General features: G+C 34.6%; 1 protein-coding gene across 4 annotated transcripts in view; it reads right to left on the reverse strand.

The window, feature by feature from the left end:
- Window positions 1-18,638, reverse strand: part of Cdh18 (cadherin 18) — a 959,213-nt gene that overhangs the window by 131,947 nt on the left and 808,628 nt on the right. For all 4 annotated transcript variants that reach the window (XM_047555975.1, XM_047555974.1, XM_047555977.1 and 1 more), the window contains one exon: window positions 7,185-7,352. In XM_047555975.1, coding sequence (XP_047411931.1) covers window positions 7,185-7,352 — 168 coding nt within the window. The remainder of the gene's footprint in view (window positions 1-7,184; window positions 7,353-18,638) is intronic.

Below are 18,638 nucleotides of genomic sequence, written 5' to 3' on the forward strand. Positions count from 1 at the left end.
AAATGAACTAAATTATGTTATACACATTTTTTAATGTCACAACAAACATATTATGTATATTAAGTAAAATAATTATAGGCCATTATGTATAACTATAACATCCTAATAAGCATAAAAATAAAATTCAAAGAAAGAAAGAAGAAGCAAGTTAGACTTTACCTACAAGGTTTTTAATACATAAATACTGTATATTATAAATATGTAAATACTATGACTATTTGAATACCTCATGTGAGAGGGTAATTTTCCTGTATTTGTTCCTTGAAATATGTTTAAAATTGTGAAACTTAACACATTCTCTTGCTAGGTGTCAATATTCACAAAGCTGATTACCCTCTACAAAGGATAATTCCATCAAAATATTGGTAAAGTGGTTCACTTCAAAAAAATATTTTCTCACTTTTTGTTGCAAAAGTCAGTCATAAATAACTGGAAGACAGAATACAAATTTATAAAATTAATTAAATTTCCATCCTGCTTTTTAAAAACATTCCATAAAGTATTAGAAACTGCTTTGTAAATATTTACTGGAAACAATCAAATTATTTATAAAAATACATGCTTAGAACCATTAATATACATATCTATATAAAATAACAAATAAAGGGAAGTAACTAATCTGTAACTTTTCCATAGAATATAGCCAAGTAGATTTTTTAAATCACAAAATTATTCTTATTCTCTGAGTGGTAAATTCCTAGGTAGATAACCTCAAATGATTTCAAAATGTCCAACTTCAAAATCAGAAGAATGTCACATATTATTTCTTTTTAGCAAAGAATATGTTCTGTAGGCATATTTGCCTTATTTAGTGTCATAAATAAATAATAAATATAATCTGTCATTATTTTATAACTAAATATCATGATATAAGATAAAAATGTGTCTTTATGAAGTCTGGATAAAATATATTTATAAAATTTGCCATTATCTGTTTTCTAGTTGATTGAGAATTGCAGATTTACCTCAGCTGTTATCCTTTATTATCCTTTTAATATGGTCACATAGAATATAAATTGGTAGATTATGCATCTAATTAGCTTAATCTAAAATTAAGTATGATGGTCTTTCCAATGTTGATGCAATGAAATAGCATATCTAACTCTCCCGTAGACTATAGCCGTAAAAGCTACATAATGTACACAAACTGCTTCTAGTCATTGGATATTAGTGTGGGGAAGCCTTGAGAGGTTATGATCCTTGAGAGAAAGGAAGCACAGCAATGTGAATTCTATATTCACAATGACTGAGGATACTTTTAAATATGCAGTGCTAAAGGGAAAGGTCAAAGCAGAAAATTATGCAGTTTATAGAGACAGCAGTTGGAGTTCAGAGTAGGAACAAAAGATGGAACTTGAGAGCAAAAGCCAAAAGAAAAATAATTCTCAAAGAAATGAGGCCAAAAATTTAGATTCATTTTGCCCTGTAATTTAGAGACATGTTTTACATTTATATAAGTGGATACTCCAAGAAAGCAAGAGAACATGAAACTGGAGGGCCCAAGAGCTAATTAGAGCTTTGAATCCTCATGAGGAACTAGGGAGTCAGAAATTGCAAATAACTGACTGTGGCAGAGTCGGGAAGACTGCGCCTAGAGTCAGAGTTACTTTCCAGGCTTAAGGGTGGAAATAAATAAATCAATAGAAACAAGTCCTACTAATCATATAATCTATGTTTTCTATTATCACAATAAAATGACTCTCATTGGAAGAAGAAAACACAATTATGAACCTCTACGGTTATTTATATTTAATACCTAATGAAAAATTCCAGGAAGGGCACAATCAATAAAATAACCAAACATGATTTTGATTTTGACATTATTAAGAAAAGTTTTGAACATAAGTATACTTCATATGCTTAAATAAAGAAAATAGTGAAGATTTTTAGGATGTTGATAAGTAAAAAATTATTGGTATTTATCAAGTGAAAACCATAAAACAAGGAATTCAATGATAAAGTGTCCCTGTAATTGATTTGGTAGATGAGTTTAATTGGCGAATACACAGACCAAAAAAAGACATTGATGCACTGTAGTATGGGTCAACATATATCCTAAAGAATACTAAATTTTTATCTAATATTAATGATTACCATTGTTGGGGATGTAGTTTGATTAGAAGAGAACTTGCCTAGCATGCCCAAGGCCCTGGGTTTTGTCTCTAGAATATTTACACATCAACACACTAAGATGTACCTGAACTAATAAACATCTCTGATGTTTGATAATTTTATGGGAAATACTGCCATCTATTGAACTTTTAGAACCTGATCCACTATATTATATTGCATATTATGAACTACAGTTCAAAACTGGGGTTAAATTATTGATTGGTTTATCATTTTGTAATCATTTCAAGTTTCTGAGGAAGTTTTGGTAGATAATCTCATTTCCATTCTCCTATTGTGTGATTTTTTGCAATGGACATTCTTCCTTCCTGAATCATATTACTTACTTTCAAAGGGCATCTCAAAATATACAGTTTCTTCCATTTAGAGTACAAAAGATTAGCTTTACCAACTTTCATGTATGGTTTTGAATTTTACATGCATATTATTTATTCAGAATAATAAATTCACTGAATTTTTGTCTCACCAAGAATACATTATACAGTAACGACAGTCTTGAACAAAACTAAAACTGGAAAAAGAAGTGGTGAGAATTCTAAATAGAAAAAAGTCCTTTCAATAAAAGAACTGATACTGAGGACTTTTACATCTTGAGTTATTTTTCTCTGAAGGCGAACTGGGCATCATCTTTGATCTTTGAGTGGGAATTCAAGGCATAAGTGGACTGATTCATTTCCTCTCCATGTGAGTCTTAGAAGTGGCTCCCTTTCCTAACACTTTCCACCCCATGTTTCAGCATCACTTTGAATAGAGGAATAACTATCCGTTCAGGAGCTATTCATCATCGACTCTCCATTCTCCCTGACCACCTTCATTTTTATGACAGGCAAACTTGCAACTATATTTGCCTTGTGCTTTAGGCCACTGAGATTGCAACTCCCAAGAATGGAGATGGCATAAAGTAAATTTCTAACTCTAGTTCACTCTCTAATTCTCAAACAGAGCATATTTACCTTGCGATAAAGTGATAACTACTTATGACACCAGATACAAGAAGCCAATTCAATATTTAAGGTTATATTACATTAAAAGAAGAAAATTACATATACATATATATATGTGCACACACATATTTATGTAATATATATTTTATTATTATTATATAGCATTTTAATAATATTAAATAAAATATTATTGAATAAAGTAAATAATTTATATTAAAATTATTTCTATCATATAGTATTTTTATTTTATGTATTATATATTTGTTATATGTTTACTTATAAAATTATGTATTTTATTGTTTCTTCTTTAGTTATACATCACAGTAAGATTCATTTTGACTTTTTTTTGTTGTTGTTGTTACTAGTGATTGAACTCATGAGCACTTGACCACTGCGTCACAATCCAGCCCTATTTTGTATTTTACTTAGAGACAGGGTCCCACTTAGTTGCTTAGGGCCTCACTTTTTGCTGAGGCTGGCTTTGAACTCTAGATCCTCCTGCCTCTGTCTCCAGAGCCACTGGGATTACAGGTATGTGCCACTGCACCGGGGTCATTTTGACACATTTTAAAAGCAGGTGATAAAATTTGTACTTTACCTCCCCTTCTCCTTCCCCCTGTTACCTTTCCTCTTTTCTATTGGTCTTTCTGCCATATACTTATAGTTTTTTGTTTTGTTTTGTTTTGTTTTTTTAATTACTGTTTGTGGATGCACATGATGGTGAAATTCACTGTGATATATTCATATATTTATCTACATAGAATCTGAGGTTAGACTCATTCCGATGTCTTTCTCTGTCCATTCCCTGCTCCCTTCCCTTCATTCCCCTTTTTCTACTCCACCAATCTTTCTTCTATTTTTTTTTTTTTTTTTTTTTTTGGTCCACACACTTATTTTGGATTAGCTTCTGCATATCAGAGAAAACATTTGACCTTGAACTTTTTAGAACTGGCTTATTTCAGTCAGCATGATAGTCTCCAGAAAAGTACCTTGAGAAAACAATTATGCAAAGTTTTATGGGGGCACTGTTTATGTTAGAATCAATCACAAGGATGGCATAAGAAGGATGGCTTTCCCAGATAAAGTGAAAGAAAGAAGAAGGGCAACTATAAAAACCACAAATGTTAAAAGAAACAATGAGGCTACAGTATCCATTTGATGACTGGATAAAATCTTCATACAATTTGAATCATTTATGGATATATAATATCTATGCATGCAATATATCTGTAGATATATAATATTTATGAATGCAAGTCCTCCTAGTATATCTTTTTTCATTCTCCAAGATTACCAATTTTCATTTCCTCCTATTTCAATAGCTATTTGGTACTTATAGATATTTGATGTTTATAGTAAATTAAATAATACTTTACTGCTAGCTACTTTTGATATGGTGACACCAAATTAAGCTAGTAGCAACATTGTGTTTGATGTAATAGAAGTACAAATAAAATATATTTTAAACAACACAGAGTGTAAGATACAGGTATGTGCTGCCTCATTTCAAAACTCTAATCAGATCTACAAATATGACAGGATTGACATTTGTCAATCATACTGCCCAGAACATTGCTGACTGAAGAAAGACTGAGTCTGTTAGATATATAATGAGCTCACTCAGAGGGTATACATTGAATTTTTCTTTGTCAATTTTCTCTATCAATTGATGCTTTCACAATAACATTATTATAAATCACTTTAAATAAATTAAGTATAAATTTCTCTATTCATATTCATTCTCATGAATTATATCAATCATATTTGTCAAAATTATATATTTATTAATCTCTAAAATAAATATTGATAGGATTATAAGCTTAATAATGTGTAAAGAGAGCATAAGGTATAAAAATGCAACTTTACTATTGACATGTATTTTCTGAGTCCCAATTGTATATAACTCCAGTTTTTTATCTATTAAGACCTGCTATATTAATATTTATATCTTAAAAGAAGTATTGGTAGAATTTGTAGAATCCATTGGAAAAGTTAGTTTTTTAAATTATAACAAAACTTACTTTCAGTTAGTCTAGCATTATCACTCATTATTTTTTAAAATATTTCTTTCTGTTTTTAATTGGCTTAATTGTACATATATTGTACAGTGTCATGTTTGAGTACACATTGTGTAATAATCAAATGAGAACATTTATCATATCTATCACCCCAAACATTTATCATTAGTGTGTGGTGAGAACATTCAAATTCCTATCTTCTAGCTATTTTGATACATTAAAAGTGATATCATTGCTGGGTGTCTTGGCATTTGCCTGTAACTCCAGCGACTATTGAGGCTGAGGCAGGAGGATTGGGAATTCAAAGCCATCCTCAACAATGGCGAGGTGCTAAGTAACGTAGTGAGACTCTGTCCCTAAATAAAATACAAAAAAGGGCTGGGGATGTGGCTCAATGGTTGAGTGTCCCTGAGTTCAATCCCCAGTACCCCCCAAAAAAGTGATATTATTAACTCTAGACACCCTTCTAGGAATAAAATACTAGAACTTATTTGCTGATGAGTATAAAATCAAAGTTAGGTAAGAGAATTAACTTCTGGAATCCTAAGTTAAAAAAAAATCTTTCAATTTTAATTGTCTCATCATATGAAATAATGACCCTTGTCTCAGTACTACATACGTGTGTGTGTGTATCTGTGTGTGTGTGTGTGTGTACATTATGTGGATTGTGATAAAACAGGTTGAAAAAGTGCACTGTAATTTGTAAAACATTTTGCAATTGAATTATATTTATGGTTAAATGTAATGTAGACCCATCTATGTCCTATGATTTTCTTTCAGACATACTTCATAGAACAAAGGCCACAAGTGAACCCAGCACTAATATTTTTAATTGATGTTCACATAACTATAAACCTGGCAGTGTCTTTAATAATGTAAATTTGATGGGGTATTTGAGCTCAACTAATTCACTAATTCACTTGACAATCATGTATCCAGTTCTGATCACTGCTGAACAACTAATGTTACAAAAAACAATTTAAATCTCTTTCATATCAGAGGTCTTCATAGTGGTCGTGGACACAGGCACTGAAAGAAAAGGTGGATATTCATGCAAAAGTGCCATGTCAAGAGGAAATCAAAAGAAGCAATTCATCTGCAACAGAGGTTTCAGAGAAATTGAGCACAGTGTGAGCACAGGAAGATCCCAGTCAAAATAAATCTGAACAAAGCATTGTTATGATTTAGGAACAGGCAATATTTCATTATAGCTAGGCCTGAATGTACTGAGAACCACCTTAAGAAGGAGCTTTAAGGAAAGGAATCTCATACTGACTGTAATGAGCCTTTACTGACATATCATCATACCTATCCAATTTGAGTTTTTAAACATCATTTGGCAAGATGGACATCTATGACAAGGCCCTGATTGAATTTTTATGATAATAGAAGATCCTTCTGTGAATGGTTGTTCACAGTCTCTGCCATATTAAAAATACTCCCTTATATTATAATTATATCCTTTACATTCTGGGTTGGATAAATACCACCTCCTTCCAAAGTCACAGAATTAATACCTGCCCTGTCTCCCTGAATTGCTTTTGGGATTATGATCTGTTTTCAAGCTTCATATTCTATTAAAGATTCATATTCTATTAATAATAATTAAATTATTTGTGATAGGTTTTCATATGATACCAGTGTATGTGTACATGTGGGCATATACAGCACTTGTTCATAACATGAATATACACATGTATATATTTTATATATATATGTAAATACCGCATTAAAATTTACCTTAACAAAATTGTAAACATCTCCGTGAAAACTGTAATAATGCGTAACTATTTTGGCAAAGGTAGGATTTTGTTACTTAGTACCACTTGACCATTTTGAATGTTTAACTTTGAATGCCAACAGAAATTCACACTTTTAACCTGATATCTGTTATCACTGGGGTTCAAGAATCCACAGCTTGCGTGATTTCTTAGTTTTGATCTTTGACGAGAGATAACACCAATGGTGAATCAAGATATATGAAAGCAAAATAATCCCATATAAGACAACATAGCACTATATATTCAGGGATTTCTTTGTGTTTTACATAAACGAATAGCAAATAATTCAAATCCTAGGAAATAGTACTTACTCTGTGGAAATCGTGGTGGGTTGTCGTTGACATCTGTCAGGGTGATGTTGACTGTTGTAGATCCAGAGAGCCCTCCGACTTGACCAGCCATGTCTTTGGCTTGAATGACCACTGAGTAGTGTTCTCTGGCTTCTCTGTCCATGTTATGTAAGGCTGTTCTAATAACTCCTGTAATACATACATTTTAAATAATAATCAGTGTGTGTTTTATATACATAAAGGCTGCTCAGATGTATTAATTTTTTATGTTTTAAGAACTGTCTTTTCAACATTTGTTTACAATAAAAAAAAATAAAAAATAAAAAAATAAAAAAATAATTAGAACAGAAATACGTATATTAGATTAAAATAATTAAGCTAAAAAAAAGAACTGTTCTTTTTTATTGGTTCTTTTTAGTCATATATAAAATTTATTTTAATATACTTGTAAAGGGTGGAATAAAACGTGCTCTGATTTAGTCCCCAGTACTTTCCCTCTTTCCCCTCTTCTCCCTCCACCTATTCCCTTTCTTCTACTCTGTCAATCTAAGAAATATCTTTTTAAGTAGCATATTTTTAAAAGAAAACCACTTCTGCACTTTAACAATGCACTAAAACTGACTCATGCAGACATTTACCTACAATCATTTGTCCCTAACCATTCTTTTGGTGACTAATTAAGTTATTAATCCGTCTACAGTTCCTGGGGTTGATGGCCCCTGGAGTTCAGCCCTCTGCCCTGATTCCTTCCGCCGGTGGGCTGGGCATTTCACAATTGTTCTTCTCAGAAGTGTCAGTTAAGAGGTCTTATTGATTTTAGCAGAGGTTAATTTTCTTCCTTACAGAACAATTTACATGACTTGCTGGTAGGGTCATCAAAGTTTGATGAAGGATAACTGCAGGACTGTAGACACTTGAACAAAGATTTTAGGAAGAAGCATTTTTACGTGTATCAAGACAAAAAATGTCTCCCCCGAAAACATATTTATCAAGAATGATATGTGTGTATTTTAGAAAAATAAAGAGTTTGAGTCTAGAAATCACAAGCAAAAGTAACATTTTTTTTTATCTTATATTATCAGGGAGACATTTAATGCCCTTCATGATGGATACTTGGACTGAATGAAGGCATGGAAAATATATATGCATTTTTGATACTGCACTTATAAACACCCTGTCCCCCAAGAAATTCAATAGCTCTGTCAGTAGTCTGAAATCCAAAAACCAAAACCACATTTTACAGAGGACAAAGTTAACCAAGAGCCTACTATCTCATATAATTAAAAAATCTTATCGCCAGATGAGATATATTATAAATATGTATTTTTATGTCTATATTTATATTTTCATACAAATAGTTATGTAAATGTATGGGCCCTTTCAAACATGTGTCTTCATGTAAGAAACTAATTTTTTAAAAATTTTTGTTTAAAATATTTGTATCATATCACCATTGAGAAAGACAAAAAGAACTGCTATTGATCTCACATTGGTTAGTTATTCCTGCAATTTGTTGGAAACTGCCAATTAAAACTGCTAACTGTAAAGTTTACCAAACATTTGTACATACAATTTCTTGAAATAACAGAGAAAATAGAGTTGTATACTCAGAATTAAAAAACAAAAAAGTCGTTAAGATTGGAAAAGATCCATCACTTTTTATAAATGTCCCCCTTTTATTAGTGCATTATAATTATTCATAATAGTGGGATTCATTGTTACATATTTCTACATGCACAGAGTGGAACAATGGAATTTGGCTGATTTTGCTCCCCAGTACTTCTACTCTCCTGCCTCTCCTCCTTCCTGTTGGTCTTTATTCTACTGTTGTCCATTCTGTTTTCATGAAATACTCTCCTTTCAAACTTCTTTTTTCTAGCCATGCATGGTGGTAAACACTTGTAATTCCCAGCAACTTGGGAGATTGAGGCAGGAGGATTATAGGTTGACAATCAGCCTCAGCAACTTAAGGAGGCCCTAAGCAACTTCTACATCTCTTTTCTTCTTCTTTTTCTTCTTTTCTTCTTTTATTTTGTTTAACTAAATGGATTATCTGAGGGAAGAGCCTTTGGCACCAGAAAAAATGATCCCAGGACTTTCAAACATTGTAACTGAGGAGGGATAGGAAAAACCCCTGAAGCTAAATAGAAAAGAAAATTATTCTTATCACAATAAATTTTAATAACATGATAATAAATGATTCATCTAATTCATGCATATGGAAAAGCCTCAAGTCTCTTTGTTAAAATGAACAATGTTTTATCACACTTGATAATTGCATAAGTAGTCACTGAATTGATGCAGGAATGAATTAGCAAGGGATTTATGAAAATATTTTAGAAAAAGGATGTATATTTTTTAGTACTTGAGAAAAAATAAAGATGACTTTTTTTTGAAAAGAATACATTATAAATGGAAATTGCCTTGGATGGGAAGAAGTGTGGGGATGTTACCAAAGATGATCTTCTACAGCATAATCGGTAAAATGAAGTTTTCAAACTATAAATATTTAAAGATCAAACCAATCACCCATCCTTACAGAGTAACTTTATAGATTTCTCTATAAAGTGCAATTCGAATGTTGGTCATTTAAGAGGGCCAGAGAGAGGAAACCAGTGGAATGCCCTTTTGTATCCTGTGGACATCTGTGATTTCACTAGGGTGCTGTTATCTCCTTCCTTTTATAGGACAGACACTTACTTACTTGTCACTGTGAAGAAAAGGAAGGTAAAGGTCAAATCCAGAACTGAGGAATGCTTCTCAGGAGCCATTGTGTCAGGATCATGGAAACCCACAATTATCTGGAGGATGGCCTGATTGCATGTGCTTAGCCAGGACCCCCTCTGGTCCCTATGGGTAACTGGGAGTGGCACAGTCAACTTTCCATGGGAACACAGTCCCAGGGCAGGCTATTCTTGTCTAACCTGAAGTCCAGGTTCATGAAAGCAGGTGACCTGGGGCATAATTGCTGCACAATCTTTATTTTTTCTTTTCCTTTTAAGTAAACTTTTAGGTTCACACACAAAATGGAAAAGTACAGAGAATTCCCATATGCTCCCTCCCCTCTACACACACAGTCTCCCATGGTATAGACATCATCCCCCAGATTGGTACCTTTGTTACAGCTGATGAGGTTACTTCAGCACATCACTATCACTTGAAGTTGAGTTTCACAATTAGTCTCACTTTCGGTGCTGTGAATTCTGAGTTCCAATAATAGTAGAAACAGCTGTGTCCACATTATATAATACAGAATAGTTACAATGCCCTGAAAAGTCTTTCCTCTACTTATTCATTCCTTCTTTCTATCAGTCTTTTAAAAAACACTCTTTTATTTTTAGTCTTGACACGTCTGCCTTTTCCCAAATGTTATATAACTGAAATACTCGGGAGTTATTCTCCTTCACATGTCTTATTTCACTTAATAATATCCACTTAAGCTTCTTCCTGTCATTTTATAGCTTGATAGCTCAGCTCATTCCTTTTTAGTGCTGACTAATATCCCATTATCTGGATACAATACCAGTTATGTACACATTCACTGACTGAAGAACATATTGATTGCTTCTAAATTTCACAATTATAAGAAAAATTGTAAGATTTTTGTATGAACATCAGATTTCATCTCATTTCAGTGGATCCCAGAATGTGAATGCCAGATCACATGGTCTGAGTGGAGTTAGTTTTGTTAGAAACTCTCAAACCGTCTGCTACCGTGGCTGAACAATTCTTTCCCACCAGCGATGATTATCTTTTTTCTCCACAACCTAGCCAGGCTGTGATGTTTTCAAGACTCTTGACTTCAGTTAATTAAATAGGTGTACAGTGGTGTCTGATTTTGTATTTATTTTCATCTCTCTAATAACATATGATGTTGAACATCTTTTTATAGATTAATTCGCCATCTATATACCTTGTTTCATGAAGTGTCTGTTCTGGTCTTTGGATGGACCATTTAAAAAATAGATTTTTCCATTTTTCTATTGCTGTTGAATTTTAAATTTTCTTTTATGTATTGTGAAATATATGAAGCAGTATGTATCATTCAAGGTTCTCTGGAGAATCATAACCAAAACGTCACACACAGATAGATAAAAATCAAGCCATTAGAAGAAATTTTCTCAGATCATGAGAAATTCTACAGTTACCATCTTTAAGGTTTTGTTTTGGTTTGGTTTGGTTTTTTGGTAGTAAGAATTTAATCCAGAGGCACTTAACCACTGAGTCACTTTCACAGACCTTTTATATTTCTTTTTTGTTGTTGTTGTTAATTTTACTAATATATTTTACTTCACTGGATATGTCTAACATGTTACAATGCCAACACAAATAGTGCACAGCTACTGAGATTTTTTTTACATTCTTTTTTATTATTAAATCTTTGAAATCCAAGGTGTACTTTTTAAAAATAATTTACTTATTTTGATTCATTGTAAATAATGGGGTACAACTTGTTTCTCTGGTTGTACAGGAGGTAGAGTCATACAATTTGTGTAATCATACAAGTACATAGGGTAATGATGTTTGTCTCATTCTGTTAGTTTTCCTTCCCCCCAGCCCTCCCACCCATCTTTTTCCTCTATGTAATCCATCCTTCCTCCATTCTTGCCTCCCTCCATCCTCCATTATGTATCATCATCCACTTATCAGAGAGATCATTTGGCCTTTGGTTTTTCGGGGTTGGCTTATCTCACTTAGCATGATATTCTCTAACTTCATCCATTTGTCTGCAAATGCCATAATTTTATTCTCCTTTATGGCTGAGTAATATTCCGTTGTGTATATATACCACAGTTTCTTTATCCATTCATCAATTGAAGGGCATCTAGGTTGGTTCCACAATCTAGCTATTGTGAATTGAGCAGCTATGAACATTGATGTGGCTGTATCACTATAGCATGCTGATTTTAAGTCCTTTGGGTATAGGGCAAGGAGTGGGATAGCTGGATCAAATGGTGGTTCCATTCCAAGTTTTCTAAGGACTCTCCACACTGCTTTCCAGAGTGCACTAATTTGCAACTCCACCAGCAATGTATGAGTGTACCTTTTTCCCCACATCCTTGCTAACACCTTTTGCTGCTTGTATTCTTGATAATCGCCATTCTAGTTGGGGTGAGATGGAATCTTAAGGTAGTTTTCATTTGCATTTCTCTTATTACTAGAGATGTTGAACATTTTTTCACTTATCTGTTGATTGCTTGTAGATCCTCTTCTGTGAAGTATGTGCTCATTTCCTTAGCCCTTTTGTTGATTGGGTTATTTGTATTCTTGGTGCAAAGTTTTTGAGTTCTTTATAGATTCTGGAGATTAGTTCTCTATCTGAAGTATGTGGGGCAAAGATTTTCTCCCACTCTGTAGGCTCTCTCTTCACATTGCTGATAGTTTCCTTTGCTGAGAAAAATCTTTTTAGTTTGAATTAATCCCAGTTATTGATTCTTGCTTTTATTTCTTGTGCTTTGGGAGACATGTTAAGGAAGTCTGATCCTAAGCCAATATGAAGATTTGGACCTACTTTTTCTTCTATAAAGTGCAGGGTCTCTGGTCTGACTCCAAGGTCCTTGATCCATTTTGAGTTGAGTTTTATTTCTTATTTTGAGACAGGATCTCTCTAAGTTGCTGAGGCTGGCTGTGAACTTGTGATCTTCCTGCCTTAGCCTCTGGGGTTGCTTGGATTACAGGCATGCACTACCATACCTGGCTCCCATTCCATTTTTGGATGTCAAATACACAGATGTTGATGGTGAGAATTCCAGTCCAAGAGTAGAAGACCAAGGACCGAGCTCAAGCAATCAGGCAGTAGAAAGAGCACATTTTCCCTTACTTTATATTTTACTTCTTTCAGAGTCCTAATGTATTAGATGATGCTCACCTGTATTGGAAAGGTAAATATGCTTTACAAATCCCTACAATTCAAATAAGAATACAAGTTTGCAGCATTCTCACCTGGACACCCAGGAATAATTTTTAACCAAGTATGTGGGCACTCCATAGCCTAGTGAGGTTGACACATAAAATCAACCATTACACAATCTTTTTTTAGGTTTGCCTTTTGAAGATATTTTCTCCCACTGTCTGATTTAACTTCTTTTTCTTTTGACAATATCTTTAAGAAAATAGACTTTGAAAAATTTAATGAAGTATAGTATATCTACCATTTCTTTCATGGAAAGAATGGTTATTGTATCTAAAATACCACCACAGCCAAGATCACTTTGATTTCTTTCCCATATTATTCCCTAGGACTTTCTTGAATTTTAAATTTTATGTTTAGAATTATATTTAATTTTGAGTTAATTTTTGTGAAGTACATAAGGACTAATTTTAGATTTTTTGGCATGTTGATGAGCAGTTCATTTTATTGTTTTGATTGCAGTATGGATTAGCAATAATAAGAAAAAAAACTATATTTTCTCATTATCTTGGCTTTGTTTCTTTGTGAAAATTAGTCAATTATGCATTCTGAATTTTTTAAGGCTCTCTAGTCTGTTCCATGGATCCATTTGTCTATTTTTTCCATCAATATCACACTATTTTGATTAGTATAGCTTTAGAGTAAACTTGAACTTGGGCAGAGTCAGTATCCTACCTTACCCTTCTTCTACTGTGGCTATTTCGGTATTTTTTTACTCCAAATATGTTGTAAAATCATCTTGGTAATAACTATAAAATAACATTTGGGTTTTGATTGATATTACATTGTATCTATGTATCAAGTTGGGAACAACTGACATTTTGACAATATTGAATCTTTCTACCCTGAACATGCAACATTGCCTGATTTACTTAGTTTTTTAAAAATTGTTTTCATCTTTGTTTTTATTTTTTTTTTTCTCCCCTCTGATGGGCCGGGGATTCAAACTGGGGTCCTTCCACTCCTTGGCCTATACCCAAAGGACTTAAAATCAACATACTACAATGATACAGTCACATCAAAGTTCATAGCTGCTCAATTTACAATAGCCAGATTGTGGAACCAACCTAGATGCTCTTCAATTAATGAATATATAAAGAAACTGTGGTATATATATATATATATATATATATATATATATGTATATATATATATATACACACAATGGAATATTACTCAGCCTTAAAGTATAATAAAATTATGGCATTTGCAGGCAAATGGATGAAATTGGAGAATATCATGTTAAGTGAGATAAGCCAATCTCAAAAAAACCAAAGGATGAATGATCTCGCTGATAAGTGGATGGTGACACACAATGGGGGGTGGGAGGGGGGCAAGAATGGAGGAAGGAAGGAGGGACTGTATAGAGGGAAAAGAGGGGTGGGAGGGCTGTGGGGGAGAAAAAATAACAGAACGAATCAAAAACTATTGCCCTAGGTAAATGTATGATTACACAAATGGTATGCCTCTACTTCATGGACAAACAGAGAACCAAGATGCATCCCATTTGTTTACAATAAAAATAAATTTAAAAAAAGAAAAAAATTGCTTTCATCAACTTTGTAGTGTGTATATACATATAGACGTGTACATACATACATATGGCATACATTTTTAGATTCATAATTGGCAAATATGAAAAGCATATTGTTCTAATTTCAAATTCCACTTATTAACTGCTGCTGTATAGCAAAGTGATTGACTTTTGTACTTGACAATTGAATCTCATTATCTGGCTAAAATATCTTATTCATTCCAGGATGCTATGATTTAGATATTAAGTGTTCCCCAAAAGCTCATGTGTGAGACAAAGCAAGAAAGTTTAAAGATGAAAATATTGGATTATAAAAGACTTTGCCAAATCAGTGCATTAACCCCTGACAGGGATTACCTGAGTGACAAGTGTAGGCAGGTTGGGTATGGCTGGAGGAGATGGGTCTTTGTGGGTGTGCTTTCGGAGTTTATATTTTGTCCCTGGTAAGTGGAGCTCTCTCTGCTCAGCTGTCCAGGCACTCAGAGGCTGTTGCATCCAGGGTTCCAGAAGGCTTGGCTGCTGCTCAAGAAGGCAGCAATCCTTGGCATCCACTAAGTATGGTGCTGATCCTGCAGGATGCTGGAGTTAGGGGGTCATAGAGGCTTTCACTGAGACTTCGAGGGAAGGCCTTGGAGGCCATGCAAAGTACAGTAGGCTCCAAATTCCTGTGGGCACCCCGTGAGAGGGTGGTGCAGGGAGATGATAGGAGGAAGCCAAAGCTGCAGCGGAGACCCCCAAGATTAAGAAATGCCCGTACTATAGAACATCTGCCACGGAAAGCTGCAGGAATCGAGCAGAGACACTGAGAGAGGTCATTTGGACTGCAACCAGTGAGGTCATGGGAAGAGCTACACAAGCCCTTTGGAGAGAACTTCATGATGCCACGTGCCCCAGATGCTGGGCTTGGAGCTAGAGAATTTGTTTGCTCACCTCTATTTCAGTCTTGCTTTGGCCCCATCCCTTCTTTCTATGCCTCTATTTCTCCCTTTGGAATGGAAATATTTACTCTGTCCCTTTATATATTGAATGTGTAAATTGCATTTGATATTTACAGGAGCTCACTTTGTCTTGAGTCTCAGAAGAAACTTTGTTTTTGGACTTTTGATAGTGCTGGAACTGTTAAGGACTCATGAAAATGAACTAAATGTATTTTGCTTTGTGGGATGGGCATGAGATTTTGGGGAGTAAAATGAGATCAGGAGTAAAATGTTGTGGTTTAAATGTAGGGCATTTCCCAAAAGTTCATGGGTGAGATAATGCAAGAAAGTTTGAAGGTTAAATGATTGCAGTAGGAGAGTCTTAATCTAATCCATACATTCATCCCCTAATAGGGATAAGCTGATGGCAGAAATGGTGTGGCAGGAGGATGTAGGTCACTAGGGGATGTGTCTTTGGGGTATATATTTTGTCCTTGGTGAGAGGGGCTGTCTCTCCCTGCTTTCTGATGCCATGTCCTGAACCACTTTCCTCGGCCACACTCTTCCACTATGATATTCTGCCTCACCTTGTCCCCAAGGAAGAACTGGTTTTCTATGGACGGAGTCCTCTGAAACCATGTACCCCAAAATGAACTTTTCCTCCTTTAATTGTTCCCATCACGTCTTTTGGTCACAGCATCAAAAAGCTGAATAAAACACAGGACATATTTTGTTCATTCTTTATAAGTTTTAACACAGGCAGTCATTTTATCTAAGAACAAAGACAATTATATTTCTTCCTTTCTAAGGAGTAGGGAGGGGTTATATTTTTCCTCTTTATTTCCTTCTTTCCTTTCTTTCCCTCCTTCCCTTTCTCCCTCCCTCCCTCTCTTCCTCCCTTCCTTCCTTCCTTCCTTCCTTCCTTCCTTCCTTCCTTCCTTCCTTCCTTTCTTTGTTTCTCTCTTTTTTTGGTACCAGGGATTGAACCCAGAGGCACTTAACCTCTGAGCCACATCCCCACCCATTTTTTAAAAAATATTTTATTTAAAGAGAGGATCTTGCTGAGTTACTTAGGGCTTCCCTAAATTGCTGAGACTGGCTTTGAACCTGAGATCCTCCTGCCTCAGCCTCCCAAGCCACTGGGCTTAGAGGTAACACCACACCCAGCTAAGTTTTTCCTTTTTCTTTTATTTATTTATTTATTTATTTTGGGGGGAGGTACCAGGGATTGAACTCAGGGGCACTCAACCACTGAGCAACATCCCCAGCTCTATTTTAGTCATAATGTTTCACCATTGAGTACGACATTGGATGCAGTTCTTAGTGGGTATTCTTTATTCAGTTGAGACAAGTTCCCCTCTAATCCCAGTTTGCCACCCAGAAACTTTTAAAAACAGAATATACATTTTAGCAGAAGAGATACTTAGTGCTTTTAAGGGGGGAAGTCTTGCTTAGTTCAGATTGTGAGATTTTCTGTGGTGAATGATGCATGCACTTATCGGATGGATTATTTTAAAACATACTTATATCACTCAGGTATTATATTCATATATAATATTAATATATTAACTTAAAGTTAGTTATTAACTTTACATGTATGGCATGCTTTCTAATGTCACATTCCAAAGTAAAATTTACTCCAAGTACTTGAGCAAATGCATAATAACTGTCCAAACAGGCTACAACACTGCTTATCGAAGGTCAGACTAGTCATCTGCCTTGTCCTCTGCCTGATGGCTCCTCTCCTGTAGGGCACATCAGGTCACACTGAAAGTAGCGAGGGTCATCAAGAACTCGTCCACTCTCCACTCCTATCATTTTCCTGTCATGAATGAATGGTCCTTTCTCGATGTGAGTAAATATTTCCATAGCTATCCATTCATTCAATCAAGAATAGTTCACAACTGTTCTTCTCAATGCTTAGAGCAATAACTGCCCCTTTTTACAGAATAAAATACATATTTTGAATAAATGTATGTAAAAACTCACTCTCCCTCACCCTCATTCAGTTGTTTTCCAACTTCTCTAATTCAGGAAGCTATATTTGACAGTAATAAAAATGCTAAGGAGAGATTTTTTTTTTCCAAATATAGAACGGGGTTAAATGTTTAGCTTCCTGGGAAAAATTATCTTATGCTCTGGTTTTCTCAGCACGCGTGCACACCAACACTGTCCTGCTTTAACCAGTCCAGTGCTTTCATTCTAAATGCTGTACCAGTTGAAATGATCCATTATTAACTGATCCCAGGATCTAGTATATTTCTATTAGTTTTTAATCTTGACACTGCTGAAACATTACTGTGAGATTTCCTCAAGAGAAAAATTGCCCATATCTGTCCTCTAGAAATTCTAACTTATTAATCTGCAGTGAGGCTGACCCACAAAAATCTCTAATTGATTTATGTGTATGTCCATGTGGGTTTTCTGTGCAAATACATTGGGTGACTTAAAGAAAAGAAATTTACTTCTCATGGGTCAGGATGCTAAGAAGCCCGGGGTCAAGGTGCCAGTGATTTGGCTCCTGGGAGGCCCGTCTTCCAGTGCTGCAGACAACTGCTTTCTCACGATGTCCTCAGCAGTCTTTCCAGTTTACTGGCATTGGGGTGTGGGAGTCACTCTTTCCCTCTTCTTACAAGGACACTATTCCCAACATGTAGGCTCCACCCTCACAATCTTATCTAATCTTGATTACCTACTTTGGGAGTGATGGCTTCAAAATAAAATCTGGGAGCATGGGAACATTCAGTATGATTCCAGTGCTTTGGGGTCAGTAACATACTTTGAAGAGACACAATTAGAAAGCCATATTTTTTTTCTGATGACAGGTTATGTATTTTTTTTCACATTTTACCTTCACCGAGTCACTTGAATAAATGAGTGTGTGTTTAAAGATGTGCACACACACTTACAACATACAATGATAAGATCCATTTTTCACAGTGATGACTCCTCAGCCTACGTAAAATGTGAGGATGAAATATATTTACCTTGCCCAAGTAGGACATGATGTTTGGTTGGTTGGTTTGCTATTTCTGGCATGTGTCCACATATCCATTTTTCAAGCAACTGTGACATTATTTTATTGTGCAAATAAATGTAATATGTGGCCTCAG

Source organism: Sciurus carolinensis, chromosome 6 (assembly GCF_902686445.1).
Source record: "Sciurus carolinensis chromosome 6, mSciCar1.2, whole genome shotgun sequence".
NCBI lineage: Eukaryota > Metazoa > Chordata > Mammalia > Rodentia > Sciuridae > Sciurus > Sciurus carolinensis.